This window comes from Xiphophorus maculatus, chromosome 15, assembly GCF_002775205.1.
Source record: "Xiphophorus maculatus strain JP 163 A chromosome 15, X_maculatus-5.0-male, whole genome shotgun sequence".
Taxonomy (NCBI): domain Eukaryota; kingdom Metazoa; phylum Chordata; class Actinopteri; order Cyprinodontiformes; family Poeciliidae; genus Xiphophorus; species Xiphophorus maculatus.
Window position 1 is genome coordinate 4,892,263 of NC_036457.1, and position 16,511 is coordinate 4,908,773.

At 47.8% G+C, this 16,511-nt stretch overlaps 2 protein-coding genes across 3 annotated transcripts; both read left to right on the top strand.

Moving 5' to 3' along the window:
- The first annotated feature begins 1,116 nt into the window (after positions 1–1,116).
- Positions 1,117–10,922, top strand: LOC102216538 (filamin-A-interacting protein 1-like). Of its 2 annotated transcripts, XM_023347620.1 has the most exons (7): positions 1,117–1,358; positions 3,687–3,978; positions 5,433–5,606; positions 6,160–6,338; positions 6,731–9,359; positions 9,428–9,523; positions 10,484–10,922. In XM_023347620.1, the coding sequence occupies exons 2-7, from the start codon at positions 3,694–3,696 to the stop codon at positions 10,670–10,672; spliced, it is 3,552 nt and encodes a 1,183-aa protein (XP_023203388.1). In that variant the 5' UTR covers positions 1,117–1,358; positions 3,687–3,693; the 3' UTR covers positions 10,673–10,922. The 2 variants fall into 2 exon arrangements, with proteins under 2 accessions (XP_023203388.1, XP_023203389.1); XM_023347621.1 differs by lacking the exon at positions 9,428–9,523.
- A 686-nt stretch (positions 10,923–11,608) lies between these two features.
- Positions 11,609–15,957, top strand: LOC102237389 (cell cycle control protein 50A-like). Its single transcript, XM_005813113.2, has 7 exons — positions 11,609–12,021; positions 12,911–13,030; positions 13,101–13,208; positions 13,285–13,372; positions 13,447–13,593; positions 14,203–14,409; positions 14,518–15,957. The coding sequence occupies exons 1-7, from the start codon at positions 11,767–11,769 to the stop codon at positions 14,709–14,711; spliced, it is 1,119 nt and encodes a 372-aa protein (XP_005813170.1). The 5' UTR covers positions 11,609–11,766; the 3' UTR covers positions 14,712–15,957.
- The last annotated feature ends 554 nt before the right edge of the window (positions 15,958–16,511 follow it).

The window sequence follows — 16,511 nt, forward strand, 5'->3', positions numbered from 1 at the left end:
TCTATGTAGCTAACTATTTATATAGCTACCTACTTGTTTATGTAGCTTTCCAGCTGTCAATGCAAAAATCTGTCCAGCGATGTTTGTGCTAACTAGCTGTTTATATCGCTAACTATGTAGCAATCTGTGCAGCTTTTTAACTAGCTATGAAGCACTGTACAGTAGTTATCTGTATAGATGTTTAGCTATCAAGCTATTCATGTAGCCATCCATCCATCCATCCATCCATCCATCCATCCATCCATCCATCCATCCATCCATCCATCCATCCATCCATCCATCCATCCATCCATCCATCCATCATCCATCCATCCATCCATCCATCCATCCATCCATCCATCCATCATCCATCCATCCATCCATCCATCCATCCATCCATCCATCCATCCATCCATCCATCCATCCATCCATCCATCCATCCATCCATCCATCCATATTGCTATATATTTATGTAGTTATCTAGTTTTTCTTATGCTTATTTTGGGTTATTTGTTTATTTTGGTCATTTTAGTGTTTAAAATACCATAATTTGCTCATAAGGTTAGAACTTTTCTGCCTAATTACTTAATTGGTAAATATTAAATTTGATCTCAATACTCTTGAGGATTTCTTGGATAGTTCCTTTAGATTTTTACTTGAATACATGATGCTAAAGCAGCGATGTTCTTCGCTGTGGTTCTGTTTTTATCTGTGATTCTGCTCTGATTGTTGTCATGTTGTTAATTATTGTCCGTAATGTCTTTCCATATTCTGGTGTTGTTAAGATCTTTCCATAGCGATTCATTCCTTTGTATTGAATAATTAAAATGTGTTTTTAAATAAGTCTGTGGTCTGACTGTAGTTCCGTGGCTGACGAGAGGGGGCGCTGCAACTCAGCACTCTGCTGGCCAAAGATATGCCTTTTTAAAAAGCAAAGAGGAAATAGTTTGAAAACATTGAAAATAGTTGAAGTTAGATCCAGTTTCAGAGCAGAGAGCAGATTTCTCACTGAGGAGGAGGAGGAGGAGGAGGAGGAGGAGGAGGAGGAGGAGGAGGAGGAGGAGGAGGAGGAGGAGGAGGAGGAGGAGGAGGAGGAGGAGGAGGAGGAGGAGGAGGAAGGCTGCTGATACCCAGCTGTCTGGAAAAGCCTGGGTCAGTGTTCCGCTGCCGGGCTGAGAGAATCGGTTAAATTTAGAGCAGAATCACCCCTGATGACCTCAACCAGCCGCCGTGAGTTCGGCCGGACGTCCTGAGGTCCAGAAAGTACCGGGCTGGACCCGCGGAGCTGCGCCACCTCCACCTGTCTGAGGCGGGACCGCAGTCCGGACTGAACACAGTAGGCGGTTCCGAAGGTTTGGATCGATCAGAGGGCAGAACAGGTGAGTGGTTCTTGTGGTTCTGGAGCGGCTGAAGATATTAATAATAATAATAATAATAATAGTCAGCTCTGCTTCTGTCTCCTTATTATCTGGTTGAACTAATGGTACCAGACCGGTTCTGGTTGGTTCTTTTAGCAAAACAACAGAAGTGATGAGAAGTTCTGTAAGGAAAACTAACAGAACTAATCGGACCCAAACAGCGGGTGGAACCAGAACCCTGCTGGACCGGGTCAGATCAGAGAGGTTTGGGTTTCCCAGCTCCAGCCTCCTCCCAGAGGGTTTCCACGCTGGACCCGTCCAGAACCGGCCCGCTGATAAACACCATGAGATCATCGCTCTAATTCGGTACCGTCGCCCCGCTGTTTGGGTCATAACAGCTGGTTGCCATGGCAGCAGGCTCAGTGTCTGTCACCCGGATCTCTGTGGGAGTGATGAAGAGGAAGTCCGGATTCTTCCTCAGCTCTGGCTGAAGTCCCAGTTAAATCACGGAGATTTCTCAGCTTCCTCACACATTTAAAGGGCCAGTGTTGTTAGAAATGGATGTTTTCTGATTTTCTATGTTTGAGAAATCCTTTAGTCTCCATGGCAACCATTCAGCTGCACTAAACACCTGGATGGACCTAGCCCCGCCTTCGAGGCGCAGCTCCTCCCCCACTCAGATCCTTCAGACTAGCCAGCAGCAATTAGCAAACAGCTGCTGAGCTCGTTGTAGGAGCAACGCTGGTAAAAACCTTATAGGGTTAAAGAGGAGCCATGTTGGGATGACTTCCTGGAGGCGGAGCTCCAGAAAGAGCAGGAGCTTCTTAAAGAGACACAGACACAATTTGAAGATTTTAAATCAGGATTGAAATGTCTTTTAAATTATGTTTGATATGTAATATTTTTATAACACATGACACTAGCCCTTTAAGAGGATCACAGGTCACCATCAGAGAGCAGGCTGACTGCTCTTCCTCTTCTGTTGTTTCCTTTCATAACTTTTACAGACAGAATTAGTTGGCACGGCAACGGGCCTCCAGGTTTCACCCATTGACCTCTGACTTTCTAGGTTCACCCAGCGCAATGAGCTCTGGGTCACAGAATGAGATCAGACAGATGGATGTTTCAGCCTGGTCCTGTTAGCAGGTTCACCTGGTTCTGGTTCTGGATGATCCGGGTCCAAACATCTTCCTCCTCCTCTTCCTCGGTCCTGGAGGGAAGTGACCTCATGGTGAAGGCCTTGACTCCTCCGAACCCCAGACGGAGCGGTTCTGTTCTGTTGGACCGGGCCTGGGAAAGTTCCCCGGGCCCCCAGGGAGCGCCGGCTCATGGTGTTGGCTCGGTACGGCGAGCAGCAGCTGGACCCGTGTGAAGCGCCTCAGTTTCTTCTTCTCTGACCAACAGCTGCAGCAGAGAGACGGGTTGGTCAGGAAGGTCCGGTTCCTCTGATCCGGTTCCTCTGACCCGGTTCCTCTGATCCGGTTCCTCTGACTCGGTTCCTTAAAGTTGCGCAGTCAGAAATGAACTGGACCCCTCTGAGTTATTCGAGGTTCATATTTTCAACCAGGTTTATTTTTGTTTTCCTCAATAAAAACATAATTTATCAAACAAACAATAAATAATAATCATCAACCCTCGGTGTTTTTTATTTTTTTTATCATCGTTGTGAGCCTAGCTACATATTAATCCATCTGGAAAGAGGTTAAACTGGAACCAGTTCAGACTGGGAGGACCTGGACTTCAGTCCACTGGTTAAACTGGTCCCAGTGGAAATCTAAGAATTACAATTTTTGCCTTAAACATAAAAAATTAAAGATAAGAAACAAATAAACCCTAATAGGGCATATTTTGTGTTAACTGCAGTTTGTTTAATTTCATGGTGTTGGTCTCCTAGCAGCAGTAAGCTCTGGTTCCCAGTGCTAACTGGGAGCCAAACTGGTCTGGTGTTGCTCCTCATGTTGTTGTTGTGATATTTTTATGTTGGTATTCCAGAGTAAAAAATAGATGCTGCAGATGCCGTTCCAGCTAAAAGCAGCCGGATACGATCCAGTTGTCTTCAGTTACCGGCAGCAGATCAGAACCCAGAAGTATTCTCACCCGGCAGGTTCTTCTCTCTTTACGCTTTCGGGTCTCAGCGTCTCGTCCTGGATGGACCGGTTTCGCTCTGCAGGGTGTGAATTCTTCTGGTTCTGTGAATGACCTGGTCGTCTCGTCAGGTTTAGAATATAAAGTCATCCAGATTATGTGGAGAGGTGATGAGCAGTCAGTATCTGCTGTGGATTAATGCCTTAGATTAGAACGTCTTCATCTGCTGAATGAAGCTGCCTGGTTCTTTCTGCTTCCCTGCAGATGAGAAATGCGATCCAGGAGCTGCAGCACCGCAGGTCCAGAGGATGGACGCATCCAGACGCACGGCAAGGCCTTCACCAAGCAGCAACAGGTGGAGGAAGGGGAGAAAGAAGCACCAGAGGTGATGAAGAGGAGGAAGAAAATCCAAAAACAGGAGAAAGATGACCGAACGGCCACGACGCAGTCAGGAGACAAAACTGCAAAATGTCCAGAGAGCTGCAGGACAAATCCTCCGGGCCCGACCAGAACCGACCTGCTGCAGCTGCTGGGGATCATGGAGGGGGAGCTGCAGGTAGCACAGCTGGGGTAAAACAGCTGGAGGGTAAAACAGCTGCAGGTAGCACAGCTAGGGTGAAACAGCTGGAGGGTAAAACAGCTGCAGGTAGCACAGCTAGGGTGAAACAGCTGGAGGGTAAAACAGCTGCAGGTAGCACAGCTAGGGTAAAACAGCTGGAGGGTAAAACAGCTGCAGGTAGCACAGCTAGGGTGAAACAGCTGGAGGGTAAAACAGCTGCAGGTAGCACAGCTAGGGTAAAACAGCTGGAGGGTAAAACAGCTGCAGGTAGCACAGCTGGGGTAAAACAGCTGGAGGGTAAAACAGCTGCAGGTAGCACAGCTGGGGTAAAACAGCTGGAGGGTAAAACAGCTGCAGGTAGCACAGCTGGGGTAAAACAGCTGGAGGGTAAAACAGCTGCAGGTAGCACAGCTGGGGTAAAACAGCTGGAGGGTAAAACAGCTGGGGGCGGGGGGGTTGACTGTTTGTGGATTTTTTTATCTGAAATATTCTAAAGAAAATCCCAAAGCATAATGCTGACACGCGATTGGCTGGCCTTTCTTTTCCTTGATGCTGATTGGCTAAAGACCGGCTGTTAGCTTGTGCATTAGCGTCCAGGTCACCGTGTCTCTGCTGGTTCAGCAGCTGCCAGATTAAACCTCAACCTGGATTTTATTCAGGTATTTGTATAATAAATTAAAAACTTCCCAATAATTTTTACCACAGTTGTTAAAGAAATGCTCCTTTAAGATGGCTGAAAAGCCGCCATGTTGAGAAACATTTGACTCCCAGCTGGTCTGCACTTCCTGCCGCTGCAGCCTGTTTCCTGTCTGAGATGAATTATGATGATTATTGTGATTTTTAATGGAATTTTGACTTTAATCATTTTGGGTTTTAAATATTTCAAATGTTTTTAGTCACAGTGTTAAATGTTCTTTAGGTGATGATGAATGGAAACATGGCTGCACAGTGGCGCAGTTGGTAGCACTGTTGCTTTGCAGCAAGAAGGTCCTGGGTTCGATTCCCGGCCCGGGGTCTTTCTGCATGAAGTTTGCATGTTCTCCCTGTGCATGCGTGGGTTCTCTCCGGGTACTCCGGTACTCCGGCTTCCTCCCACAGTCCAAAAACATGACTGTCAGGTTAATTGGTCTCTCTAAATTCTCCCTGTGTGAGTGTGTGTGTGTGTCCTGTCTGTCTCTGTGTTGCCCTGCGACAGACTGGCGACCTATCCAGGTTGACCCCGCCTCTCGCCTGGAACGTAGCTGGAGAGGCAGCAGCTCCTCCTGACCCCATTAGGGACAAGGGGTGAACAGAAAATGGATGGATGGATGGAAACATATGATAAAAACACAGAGATCGACTGATTGATTATCTGGTTGATTGATTTATTCTGTTTCTGTCGGACTCTTCTCGATGTTCCGGTTTCTCTTTCCTCCGGATCAGAACCGATCTGAGCTGCTTTCTGTCCTCAGGCCCGGGATGATGTCATCGGGCTGCTGCGGTCCGACAGAACCGGACCGGAGACCCTGGAGGCCCACTATGGCTCTGCTGCCCCCTGCAGGCCGCTGCAGGCGCTGCAGAGGGACGCGGCGCTTCTCCATGGCAACCAGCGCACAGAGGACGTGTACGAGAGGCCGATGGCTGAGGTCAGAAGGTCAAAGCGGGTCTGGCTGTCTCCTTCCAGCTGATTGGTCACTTTGACCCGGTCCGGTTCTGATTGGTTTAGATGTTTGTCTTCACATTCTGAGCTAAACCTCAAACAAGCCCTCAAACTCAGCATGATGCTGCCACCACCGTACTTGGCAGTTGGTATCATTTTTTTATTGGTCGATTTTTAAAATTTATGTTTAAATTATTTATTTTGTTTATTTTTTATTTGTTACAAATATTTCAATTTAATTTTATTAATTTTGTATGTTTTTTCCTTTTTTATTTATCTTTTGTATTATTTTTCCTTTTTTAATATTTTTCATATTTGTTCTTTTAAGTTTTTTCTTATTTGTTATTCTTTTATTTTCTTTCTTTATTTTTATTTTTTCAAAGACTATTTGTTATTTATTAAACAGAATTAAATTAACGGTGTGGTCCAAAGCTGCAGCAGGCTCCCCAGGCTCTCTGGAGCTGCCGGTTCCAGCGTGGGAACTGGACCGGACCGGACCGGGCGGATTGTGCTGACAGGCTCTCGTCTGGTCCTTGCAGCTGGACCGTCTGGAGGACAAGCAGAAGGAGACGTACAGGCGGATGCTGGAGCAGCTGCTGCTGGCGGAGAAATGCCACCGCCGCACCGTCATGGAGCTGGACGGCGAGAAGCGGAAACACGCCGACTTCATCAACAAGAGCGACGACTTCACCAACCTGCTGGAGCAGGAGAGGGAGAGGTGAGCGCAGCGCCTGCTTCTGCCTGGGCCCGGCTGAGCTCAGCTGATTTATGAGCTTCTAGTTGTCCAGAACTCCTGATCCGAAGAGACGAACCGGAACCGGAGCAAAGATCCGGCTCCAAACCGGATCTGAAGCTCTGAAGCAGCTGTTGTTGCTTCGCTGCGTTTAGTTCAGTTCAATTTAAATTCTGTTAAATTAATTTAAAATATTAATTACATTTTTTAAATATTCAATTTTAATTTCATCTTTTGTGATTTAATTTCCTTTTAAATTAATTAATTAAAATTAATACATTTTAAATTAATTTAACATTTTCCTTTCATTAATTTAAGATTTAATTGAAGGACTCTGTCTTGGCCCGGTTCGGTCCGCTGACGTTTTCCTTCCTCAGACTGAAGCGGCTGCTGGAGCAGGAGAAGGTCCTGCAGGCCCGGCGGGACCAGCAGCACCGCAGGAGGCTGCAGGAGCTGCAGGACCAGCTGGGGAAGCTCAGGTCCTTCACTCTGCTGCTGGCGGACGAGCGGCAGCTGCACGTCGAACACATCGACCAGCAGAACCAGAAGATCCAGGATCTCAGCCAGAAGCTGCGGGACCGGGAGCAGCGGCTGGCTGCGACCAGCGACGCCGCCCTGCAGGACGGGCAGAAGGCGCTGCGCCTGGAGGCGGAGCTGGAGGCCCAACAGGCGACCTTCAGGCAGGAGAACCAAGACCTGCTGGCCAAGATGGCCGACCAGGAGTCCCAGAACCAGCAGCTGAGGCTGAAGCTGGATGGGCTGGCGCAGAGGGCTGGGGAGCTGCAGGAGAGGAACGCCCTGCTGCAGAAATCAGAGGAGGACCTGCAGCAGCTGAGAGAGAAGATCAGCAGCGGAGAGTGCGGGAACTCCTCGCTCACCGCAGAGCTGGAGAACCTGAGGAAGAAAGTCCTGGAGATGGAGGGCAAAGATGAAGAGATCACCAAGACCGAGACGATGTGCAGGGAGCTGAGGAACCAGCTGCAGGACCAGCAGAACCGCAACCAGGAGCTGCGGCTGCAGGTGGACAGCCTCCAGAAGAGGATGGCGGAGCTGGAGAGGCTGGAGGCGGCGTTCGGCAGGAGCCGGACGGAGAGCGCCCAGCTGCACCAAAACCTGGAGAAGGAGAGGAAGGTGGTGAAAGACCTGGGCACAGACCTGGAACGGCTTCGGACTCGGCTGAAGGAGCTGGAGTCGTCCGAGTCCAAGCTGGAGACAAACGAGTCGGCCCTCAGAGAGGAACTGCTGAAGCTGAAGTCCTTCACCGTCATCCTGGCGGACGAGAGGAAGACGATGGGGGAGCGGCTGAAGCAGGAGGAGCAGAAACACGAAGACTTGAGTACGATGCTGAAGGCAGAGCAAGGGAAGGTCACGGAAGTTACCGAGAAGCTGATAGAGGAGAGCAAGAAGTTCTTCAAGTTCAAGTCAGAGACAGAAGTCCAGCTGGAAGGTCTGACTCTGGAGAGGGAGGAGCTCCGATCGATGCTGAGGAACAGCGAGGAAGAGCGTGACGAACTGAACGAGAAGCTGAAGAAGATGAGAGCAGACAGACTGGAGGAGACGGAAAACAGAGACCGAGAAGAAGACAACCGAGTCCAGAAGCTCACCACCGAGATAGAGAGGCTTAGAGGCCGGCTGGAGCAGCTGCAGGTGGTGGAGGGAGACCTGATGAGGTCAGAGGACGAGTATGACCTGCTGGAGAAGAAGTTCAGACACGAGCAGGACCGAGCAAACACGCTGTCCAACCTGGTGGACGAGATGAAGGCTCAGGTGGCCAGGAGCAAAGCAGTGGAGCGAGGTGAGGCCAAGAGTCTGGAGGCCCAGCTGAGGATCCGCTGCAAGGTGGAGGAGGCCAAGACCAGAGAGCTGCGGGTCGAAGTCCTAGCGCTCAAGGAGAAAATCCACGACCTCATGAACAAGGAGGACCAGCTCTCCCAGCTGCAGGTGGATTTCTCTGTCCTCCAGCAGAGGTTCCTGGAGGAAGGAGAGAAGAAGAGGCGCCTGAGTGTGGATCTGGAGAACCTCGCCAGGGAGCTGGAGGCCTCGAAGCGCTACAGCCGAGCCCTGAGGCCCGGTGTGAACGGCAGGAGGATGGTGGACGTCCCTGTCACCTCCACAGCGGTCCAAACGGAGTCAAACGGGTCGGCCGAGGATGAGACCGCAGCCGGATTCATCCGGAAATCCGTTCAGGAGGAGAACCACCTCATGAACAACCTCAGACAACACAGCCTGAAGAGGCCCGCGGTTCTGGATCGATACCCTCCGGCGTCAGCAGACCATGGAGGGAGACCCTCAACGCCCTGGATGGGCAAGAAGGAGGCCGTCACGCCGACTCAGACCAGAGGTTCCTCATCAATGTCCCCGAATCTGGGACGACCTCTTCACATCCGTGTGACACCAGACCACGGGACGAGCACGGCCACCCTGGAGATCACCAGCCCGCGGTCTGAGGACTTCTTCTCCAGCACGACCATCATCCCAACGCTTGGTCTTCAGCAGCCTCGCATCACCATAGTCCCCAAACCCTCAACTGTCTGCACTGTAAGCGGAGATTCTGATCGGGTCAAGTCTCCAGTTACGATCACCAGCATCTCCAGGACCAAGAGTCCAGAAAAGCCCCACAGCATTGCTGGGGTCCTGCAGTCGCCGGTGTCCATCATCACAGTCAGCACCACCCCGGTAGCCGAGGTGTGTGCTTCCTCCGACCCTCACGAGAGCACCGCCAGGCGGACGCTGATCAAGATGACCTCCGAGAAACCACCAGAGAGGAAGTTCAACAGCAACATCGTAACGACAGAGGACAACAAGATCCACATCCACCTGGGCTCCCAGTTCCAGAGGAGCTCTGAGGGCAGCAGCAGTCCTCTACTGACCCTCAGACCAACAGGAAGTAGCTGCGACTGCCAGGAAACTGGAACGGTGCTCCGCTCCCCGCGCCTGAACAAGATGACCAGCAGTATAACCATCAACCCTGTCACCTCTGCAGCGTCCAGACCCACGCAGCCTCTGGTGAGTGTCTGAAGATCTCGAGTGACATCTGATCTTCTGACACTTCAAATGATTCTGAATTGTTTCAGGTGACTGAGGATTCTGCAGGTATCAGATGGTGTCAGGACCAAAACACACTGGATCCGTTTTGGCATCCGATCCAATGGAAAGTTCGGTCTGACAATGTACGCAGCAATTAGAAGACGTTAAAGTCAGTGGGTCCTCACAGACCACTAGCGATTTCCTACAACAGCATTTCCGACTGCCCAACCACCCGAAACATCAGGTCTATTTTTGTTGAAACTACGCAACAATTAGAACAAGTTAAAGTCCATGAGGCCTTGTTAGCCACTGCTAGCCATTCCCTGCGACAGCATCTCCAACTGCCCAACCAAAGGAGACCTGGGGTCTATTTTTGTCGGACAGTTGACTGTCCAACTGATGGACCAAGCAAGACCTTTGGTCTATTTTTGTTGAAACCTTGTAGCAGTTAGAATAAGTTAAAGTCATTGTGACCTTGCTAGCTACTGCTAGCCATTCCATGTGACTGCGTCTCAGGTTGACTGACCATGACAGACCTTGGGTGTGTTTTGGTTGGACGGTTGGCAACTGCATCTTCGACTGTCTGACCAAGATGGACCGGGAGTCATATTTAGGCCCTGAATTTGATGGGAATGTCATGAGTGAGAGAAGAACTTAGAACGGTAGAAAAGTAAGATGCAGAAGTACAGCACAAGAGAGAAATGGAGATCTTATGTGAACATTTTTGAGTTTTACTTCCAGACCGTGTTGTTTATGCTAACAGAGTTTCATTGACACATGGTGGGTATCAACATGGCTGAAATGAGTGCTTTAGTGCTTCATCAGTAGCTTCCACTTATTGCTGTGTTGGTATAACTTGTTAGTGTTAGCAGAGCTAATGTTTATGATTAGTGCTTTATAGTTAGCTCAGATAGCTTTTTAGTTAGCGGTGCCCACCACTGGTCGTTAGCTTGAAATGTGGAACACGCTAACAAAATCTACTGCTGGTAACTGCTTAAAACTTTACGTGAAAAGTCCAGTACTATCCCTTTAAGAGTCGGGTCTTCAAGGTTTCTCCATCCAGGACCTGTGTCTCCTGTTCATCCTGGGTTTTATGTTTTCAGCTCAGTTCAGATATGCAGTCGGCTCCGAGCGCAGCCTCACGGGTCCCTGTGCAGCTCAACGGGAAGACGGTTGTGGGTGTGTCCGCTGTGACGAGGTTGGAGTCTCGGGCCGAAGGCCAGGCGATGAAGATCGAGCTGAGGAAGTCGACGGTGTGCAGCTCGGCGTCTGCAGCAGCAGGAAAGAGCTGAGAACCTGATGAGGATCCGCTCCCAGCAAGCGGCTCCGGCTGCTCATCGGTCCCTTCTTCGGTTTGCTGCTTTGAACGGACGCAGATCCCAGCCTGGTTCTGTTGGGTTCTGTTTGCACCGTCACCATGCTGCCATCACTGTTCCTGTTTGATGCCGTGTAGCTTCGCTGCTGCTCGTGCAGGTTTGGACTTCCAGAGGTACCGTGAAACATTTCTGACCAGAACCAAATAAACTGTTTATCTAAACTTCAGCTTCTTTCTCTTGTCTCAGCTCTCTGAGTCAAACCTCATGGTGAACGACTTTGACATGTTCACCTTTCTGAATTTTAAATCAAGTGGCTTTTTAAGCCACACGTTTCGGGTAAATTGAAATTAAATTAATTTAGCTATTTTGTCTGACTGAAATCGTCCATAAAAATGTCCAAAAACACGCAAATGTATGTTAATTCATCACACAGATTAGTGCTGCATATTTTGTACTTAGTTTGTCAGTTTGTTACATTTTATTTCAGCAAATATTTCTTTAGTCAAGTACAATATTTTGAACAGATCATCACTGTTTAAGTCAGTATAATTATTTTTGATGTTTCAATTAATTAAAATGTTTCATTTTTTCATCATTTATTAGTTTTACTGCTTTATGTGTCCCATAACTGCAGCTACATTATTTATATAGTTTTGATTGACTTTAAATCATTTTTCTGAGTTTTATATTCTGTTTGTATTTTTACTTCAATCTATGGAGGAGATATAGGGGTCACTGAAAAGGGAATTCTGAGATGTAAGTCAGAATTTAATTGCGTCTTTTATTTAAAGTCCATTTTAATTATTATTTTTTTCGGCTTTGGTGTTTTGTTATTTTAAGTTTCTAATTCCAGATTTATTAACTGTATTACCAAAACGAGCCAGAAGATGGCGCTTTTGAGACAGAAAACAAACACTGTCCTTATCTGGACGGCAGGGGGCAGCACTGGACCTAGAGAAGTAGGAGGAAGACGTTGGTGGCTGCTGTGATTTTATAACAATGCTTTGAATCCGACAGTTTAACGGTCAACAATTGTTTTATAAACCTCTCACTGGAAACAACCGCGGACAATGATGGCCTCCAGCTACAAAGACGAGGACGGACACATCACCGTGTCGGGGTCCGGAGCCGCGGCCGGGGCCGGGGGCGGCTCTCTGCGGAGCAAGAAGCCTGAAAACACCGCGTTCAAGCAGCAGAGACTCCCGGCCTGGCAGCCCATCCTGACCGCAGGGACCGTCCTGCCAGCCTTCTTCATCATCGGCCTCATGTTCATCCCCATCGGCATCGGCCTCTACGTGACGTCCAACAACATCAAGGAGTTCGAGGTAGCCATGTTTGTTAGGGAATCAACAGAAACCGTTAATCAACCCAGTGACGCGCTGTTGTAGCCCAACCAAACTCCGCTCAGAAATCTGGTGTTTTAGAGACATTTCCTCCTGGCCGGTTTAAACAGCTCTCTCTGTTGGAAAGTGAACATTTGTTTCGAAGACGTGGCTCCTCCGGATGATTCCGCAAAAAGAAAAGAAAAACATAATTAACACCAAAGATATTAGCGGAACTTTAAAAAACTTGCAACCAGACTTCTAAAATATGGCATTTTAGTGACATTTTATTCCAATTTATTTTATAAAACACGCCCTTTATTACAATTTCATAAAGATTTATTTAAAACACTGTTATTCTTGATGATTCGGCATAAATAAAAATTTCAAATATTAGCATCAAAGCCCTAAGACCAAGTTTTAAAAAATTGTCAACCAAACACCATCCAGAATGTTGGTGTTTTAGTGACATTTCTTTCCTTTGTACAGTGGTATGAACATTAATTTAAAATACTGTGTCCTGTTCTTAGTTTTATGGATTGAACCAGCTCTATATTTACTGTTTCTATGGAGGATTTGACAAATGGAAATAAAATAAAAACTGAATCCTTCAACGAAGCTCCATTTTTTCTGTCTTTGTAAAACATTCTCTTTATCACATCTGCATAAAGATTTCTTTAAAAAGCTGAGGTCCTCTGGATGATTTGGCAAAATTTTAAGTGAAAAACATAATTAACAGTAAAGCCAAGTTTTAAAATGTTTCAACAAACTCCATCCAAAAATCCTTCATGTTAGTGACGATGTGTGTCTGGTGTGTAGTGCAGCTGCTGGGTTATAAAGTTTCAGATCCATGATGCTGAGTGATTATGTACTGTGTATTTTGTAACTCCAGATCGATTACACGGGAGTAGAAATGTCCAGTCCGTGTTTTACCTGCGCACAGAACTTCAGCTGGAACGGCACCAAGCCGTGCACCTGCTCCGTCCCCTTCCACCTGGACCAGCCGTACGAAGTAAGACCCGCTGCTTTCCGGGTCAAAGCCCGCTGCATCCGGGGCATAACCGTCTCTCTTCCACCCGCAGAGCAACGTCTTCATGTATTACGGACTCTCCAACTTCTACCAGAACCACCGGCGGTACGTCAAGTCCCGAGACGACAGCCAGCTGAACGGAAACGAGGAGTCCCTCAGGGTGAGGCTGCGCTGCGGAGGGCTCCCGACGTTCTGCTTCATCCAGCCGTTACGTTTATTTCTCTGCTTCCCAACAGAAACCCAGTAAGGAGTGCGAACCGTACGCCAAGCACGGCAACAAGCCCATCGCGCCGTGCGGCGCCATCGCGAACAGCATGTTTAACGGTGACGACTCAGAGTTTCCCCTCAGATCCGCTCCACATCTTCTCCTGAATTCATTCAATATTTGTATTTTTTAGACTCACTGGAGCTGATTTACAACGACCCAAACGGCACGAAGGTCCAGATCCCGCTGACGGCCACGGGAATCGCCTGGTGGACGGACAAACACGTGAAGTTCAGGAATCCTGGAGCAGAAAACACGAACCTGACCGTCGTTTTCCAAGGTAACGAGCCGCTACTGATCTACTGGATCCAGATCTCTGCTTCTGATTCCCGAGGAATCAAAGTTGACAGAACCTGGTGACGCAACTGGACCGGCTGCAATACATCAGTTAATCACACCATATATTAAAATGAGATCAATAATTTCCTTTTACAGAAATGATTGTTTTTCTCTTTCTCGCCGTTCTGCTGCTCTTCGTTTTTTCATTTTATTTCTTGTTTTGTTGATTTATTTTGGATATTTAAAATGTTTTCTAGTTCCAGAGTTAAATGTTCATTAGAATATAAAGTCTTTATTATTATATCTTCATCATTATGTTAGTGAAAAATGGCTCCAAAACAACAATATCATCATTTATCAGAAAAACTTCTTGGTTGATTTATTTATCACTGTGAGAAATGTAAAGAAATAAAGTAAAATAACTCAAATGTACAATATAATAATAGATTAGACCATCAGGTTGGTTTTGGTCTCTAAAGACAAAATTAGATTTTCTGACATTTCACTCAAATTTCCATCGTAAACAAAATGTTTTCCTTTATACAAGTGGAATGTGGCTAAACTGGTGCTGACCCAGTCGCTGTTGACCTCTGACCTTCCTCCGGTTCAGGAACGACGCAGCCGGTGAACTGGCGCCGGCCCGTGTTCCAGCTGGACTCCGACCCGGACAACAACGGATTCATCAACGAGGATTTCATCGTGTGGATGCGGACCGCCGCCCTGCCCACGTTCCGGAAGCTGTACAGGATCATCCAGAGGCGGAGCAACGTGCATCCCACGCTGCCGCGCGGCAACTACACCCTGGAGGTGGTGTACAGTATCCTGACAGAGGTCAGAGGTCAGTTTGAGCTCTACCACAGTAATCCATGTTCCCAGTAGAAACCCAGGTGGGATCCAGTCTTCCTCCTTAACGAGCGGATCCCAGATTATCCGGTGCGGAGCTTCGAGGGCCGGAAGCGGATGATCCTGAGCACCATCTCCTGGATGGGCGGGAAGAACCCGTTCCTGGGCATCGCCTACATCAGCGTGGGCTCCGTCTGCTTCCTGCTGGGCGTCGTCCTCCTCATCATCCACCACAAATACGGGAACCGCAACAACGCCGCCGAGATCTCCCACTGAGAGCCAGCCGGGCCGGGCCGGTTCTGCTGCAGACAGCAGCGTTGAGGTTGAAATCAGCTTTTTTAGATCCTAACAACACGGCAGGGCGAGGCGGAGCAGGACAGGAAAACAAACCCGATAAGTTCTGGAGCGACCCGCCGGGTCGCAGACGTAACGTCCCCACTGCAGGAACCAGGTCCAGCTACCAGAACCGACCCAGGTCGTTGGGATGGGTGGTCAGGAAGTCCGGTCGGTTCCGTTCTGACGTCTCAGTAAAATCAGTGCAGCTGCAGGAGTCTGTGCGCAGGGAGCTGGTTAATCCTTCTGACTGAAGCGTTCAGCGGTTCTGTTCTGACCCGGATGACCAGACAGCGCCTGCGGTTCTTTTGAAATGAACTTCCTCAGAGCTCATCCTCAGAACCTCTGGGTTTAGTGAGTTTCTCGCTTTCATTCAGTTTGGAGACATTTTTATTTTTTGGTTTTAACGAGAAACTAATTTTCTTGTTGTACCGAGTTTTGGCATCATTTTCATGAGAAGGTTTTCTTGATTAGTCAGAAACTTTCTCCTCCTGGCGATAAAAAGCTTCTGAATCTGTTCCAGGATGGAAACGCTGTGAGACAAACGGATTTGAACCTTTTGGTTTTCTGCCCCGTTGTGAAGCTTCCTCCCATCCTGCAGGGGGCGCTAACCCCATCCAACTGTGAATGTTAGCGCTAGCGTTAGTAGAGTAGCTGAGGCAGCAACACCTGGTTAGATAAGGCTATAATAATAATAATAATAATAATCTGTCTGCAGAAAAGCAGGATGATCATTTAAAGACAATTCCTTCACATTTTGGTCATAAATATTTCCAGCATTTAGATCCAGGAATTATCCAGGTCCATTCATCATTTCTTTACATTTTCCTTCTAATCAGTTTAATTTTAATTGTTTTTAAAAATTAATGTAGAAGAAAAAGCAGGAATAGATCTAGAAGAACCTCCGCTGTATCAGAGAACAGCGATCCGTCTGAGCGGTCCTGGTTCTGGTCCTGGTTCTGGTCCTGGTTCCTGCGGTGGGTCTGAGCGTTGCGTTGCTGCATGTGATCACGGCGCTGCCGGCGTCTTGGTGCCTCGTCTTCACTTCCTGAAGCGATGACCTGATTAAACTCTGTGGTTCTTGGTGTCTCTGTGCTGCATGAACTAAATGCCTCTTTTGTTTCATTTCTGCACTGATGACGTTTGTTTTTAATATTATTGTTGCTTTAAATTAATAAATTCTTCATTTTTAAAACATGATTGTTGTTCCTTTGACTGCTCTTCACTTCCTGTCTGGAAAATGTCCTTCATCCACATCAGAGAGTGACGAAGACGAGGAGAAAGTTCCTCAGATTTGCAGCTTTTGGGCTTTAACCTGGAACATCTCACTGTCTGGTCGGGACTCGGAGGAAACCAGTTCCTCTTACTGGTCTGGACAGTTGAAACCTGCAATGTGAACAAAGTTCAATGGATTTCAAAATGGAATAAAGAAGTTTTTAGGAGGGAAAACTTTAGCTTTAACTGCTGGACTGCAGAGAAATCTGGGCAGGAACGTTTCTGAAGCCTCCTTTCAGGATTCGGAGTGAATTACAGTCCTGAACATCTAGAACTGAAATTAGAAAATGATCTGAAAGATTATTCACTTCAATCAGAAAGTAAAGCTCACGTGAAGCTTTTCCTCTCAGAGAGAAACAACTGGCGTTTATTCTGATGGTTCTGGTTCCGGGACATGAAAGCCTAAACTTTAGACCCACTGAACAGAATCTCCATTTTCTGTTCAGTTTTTGCTCAGTTCTGGGTCTG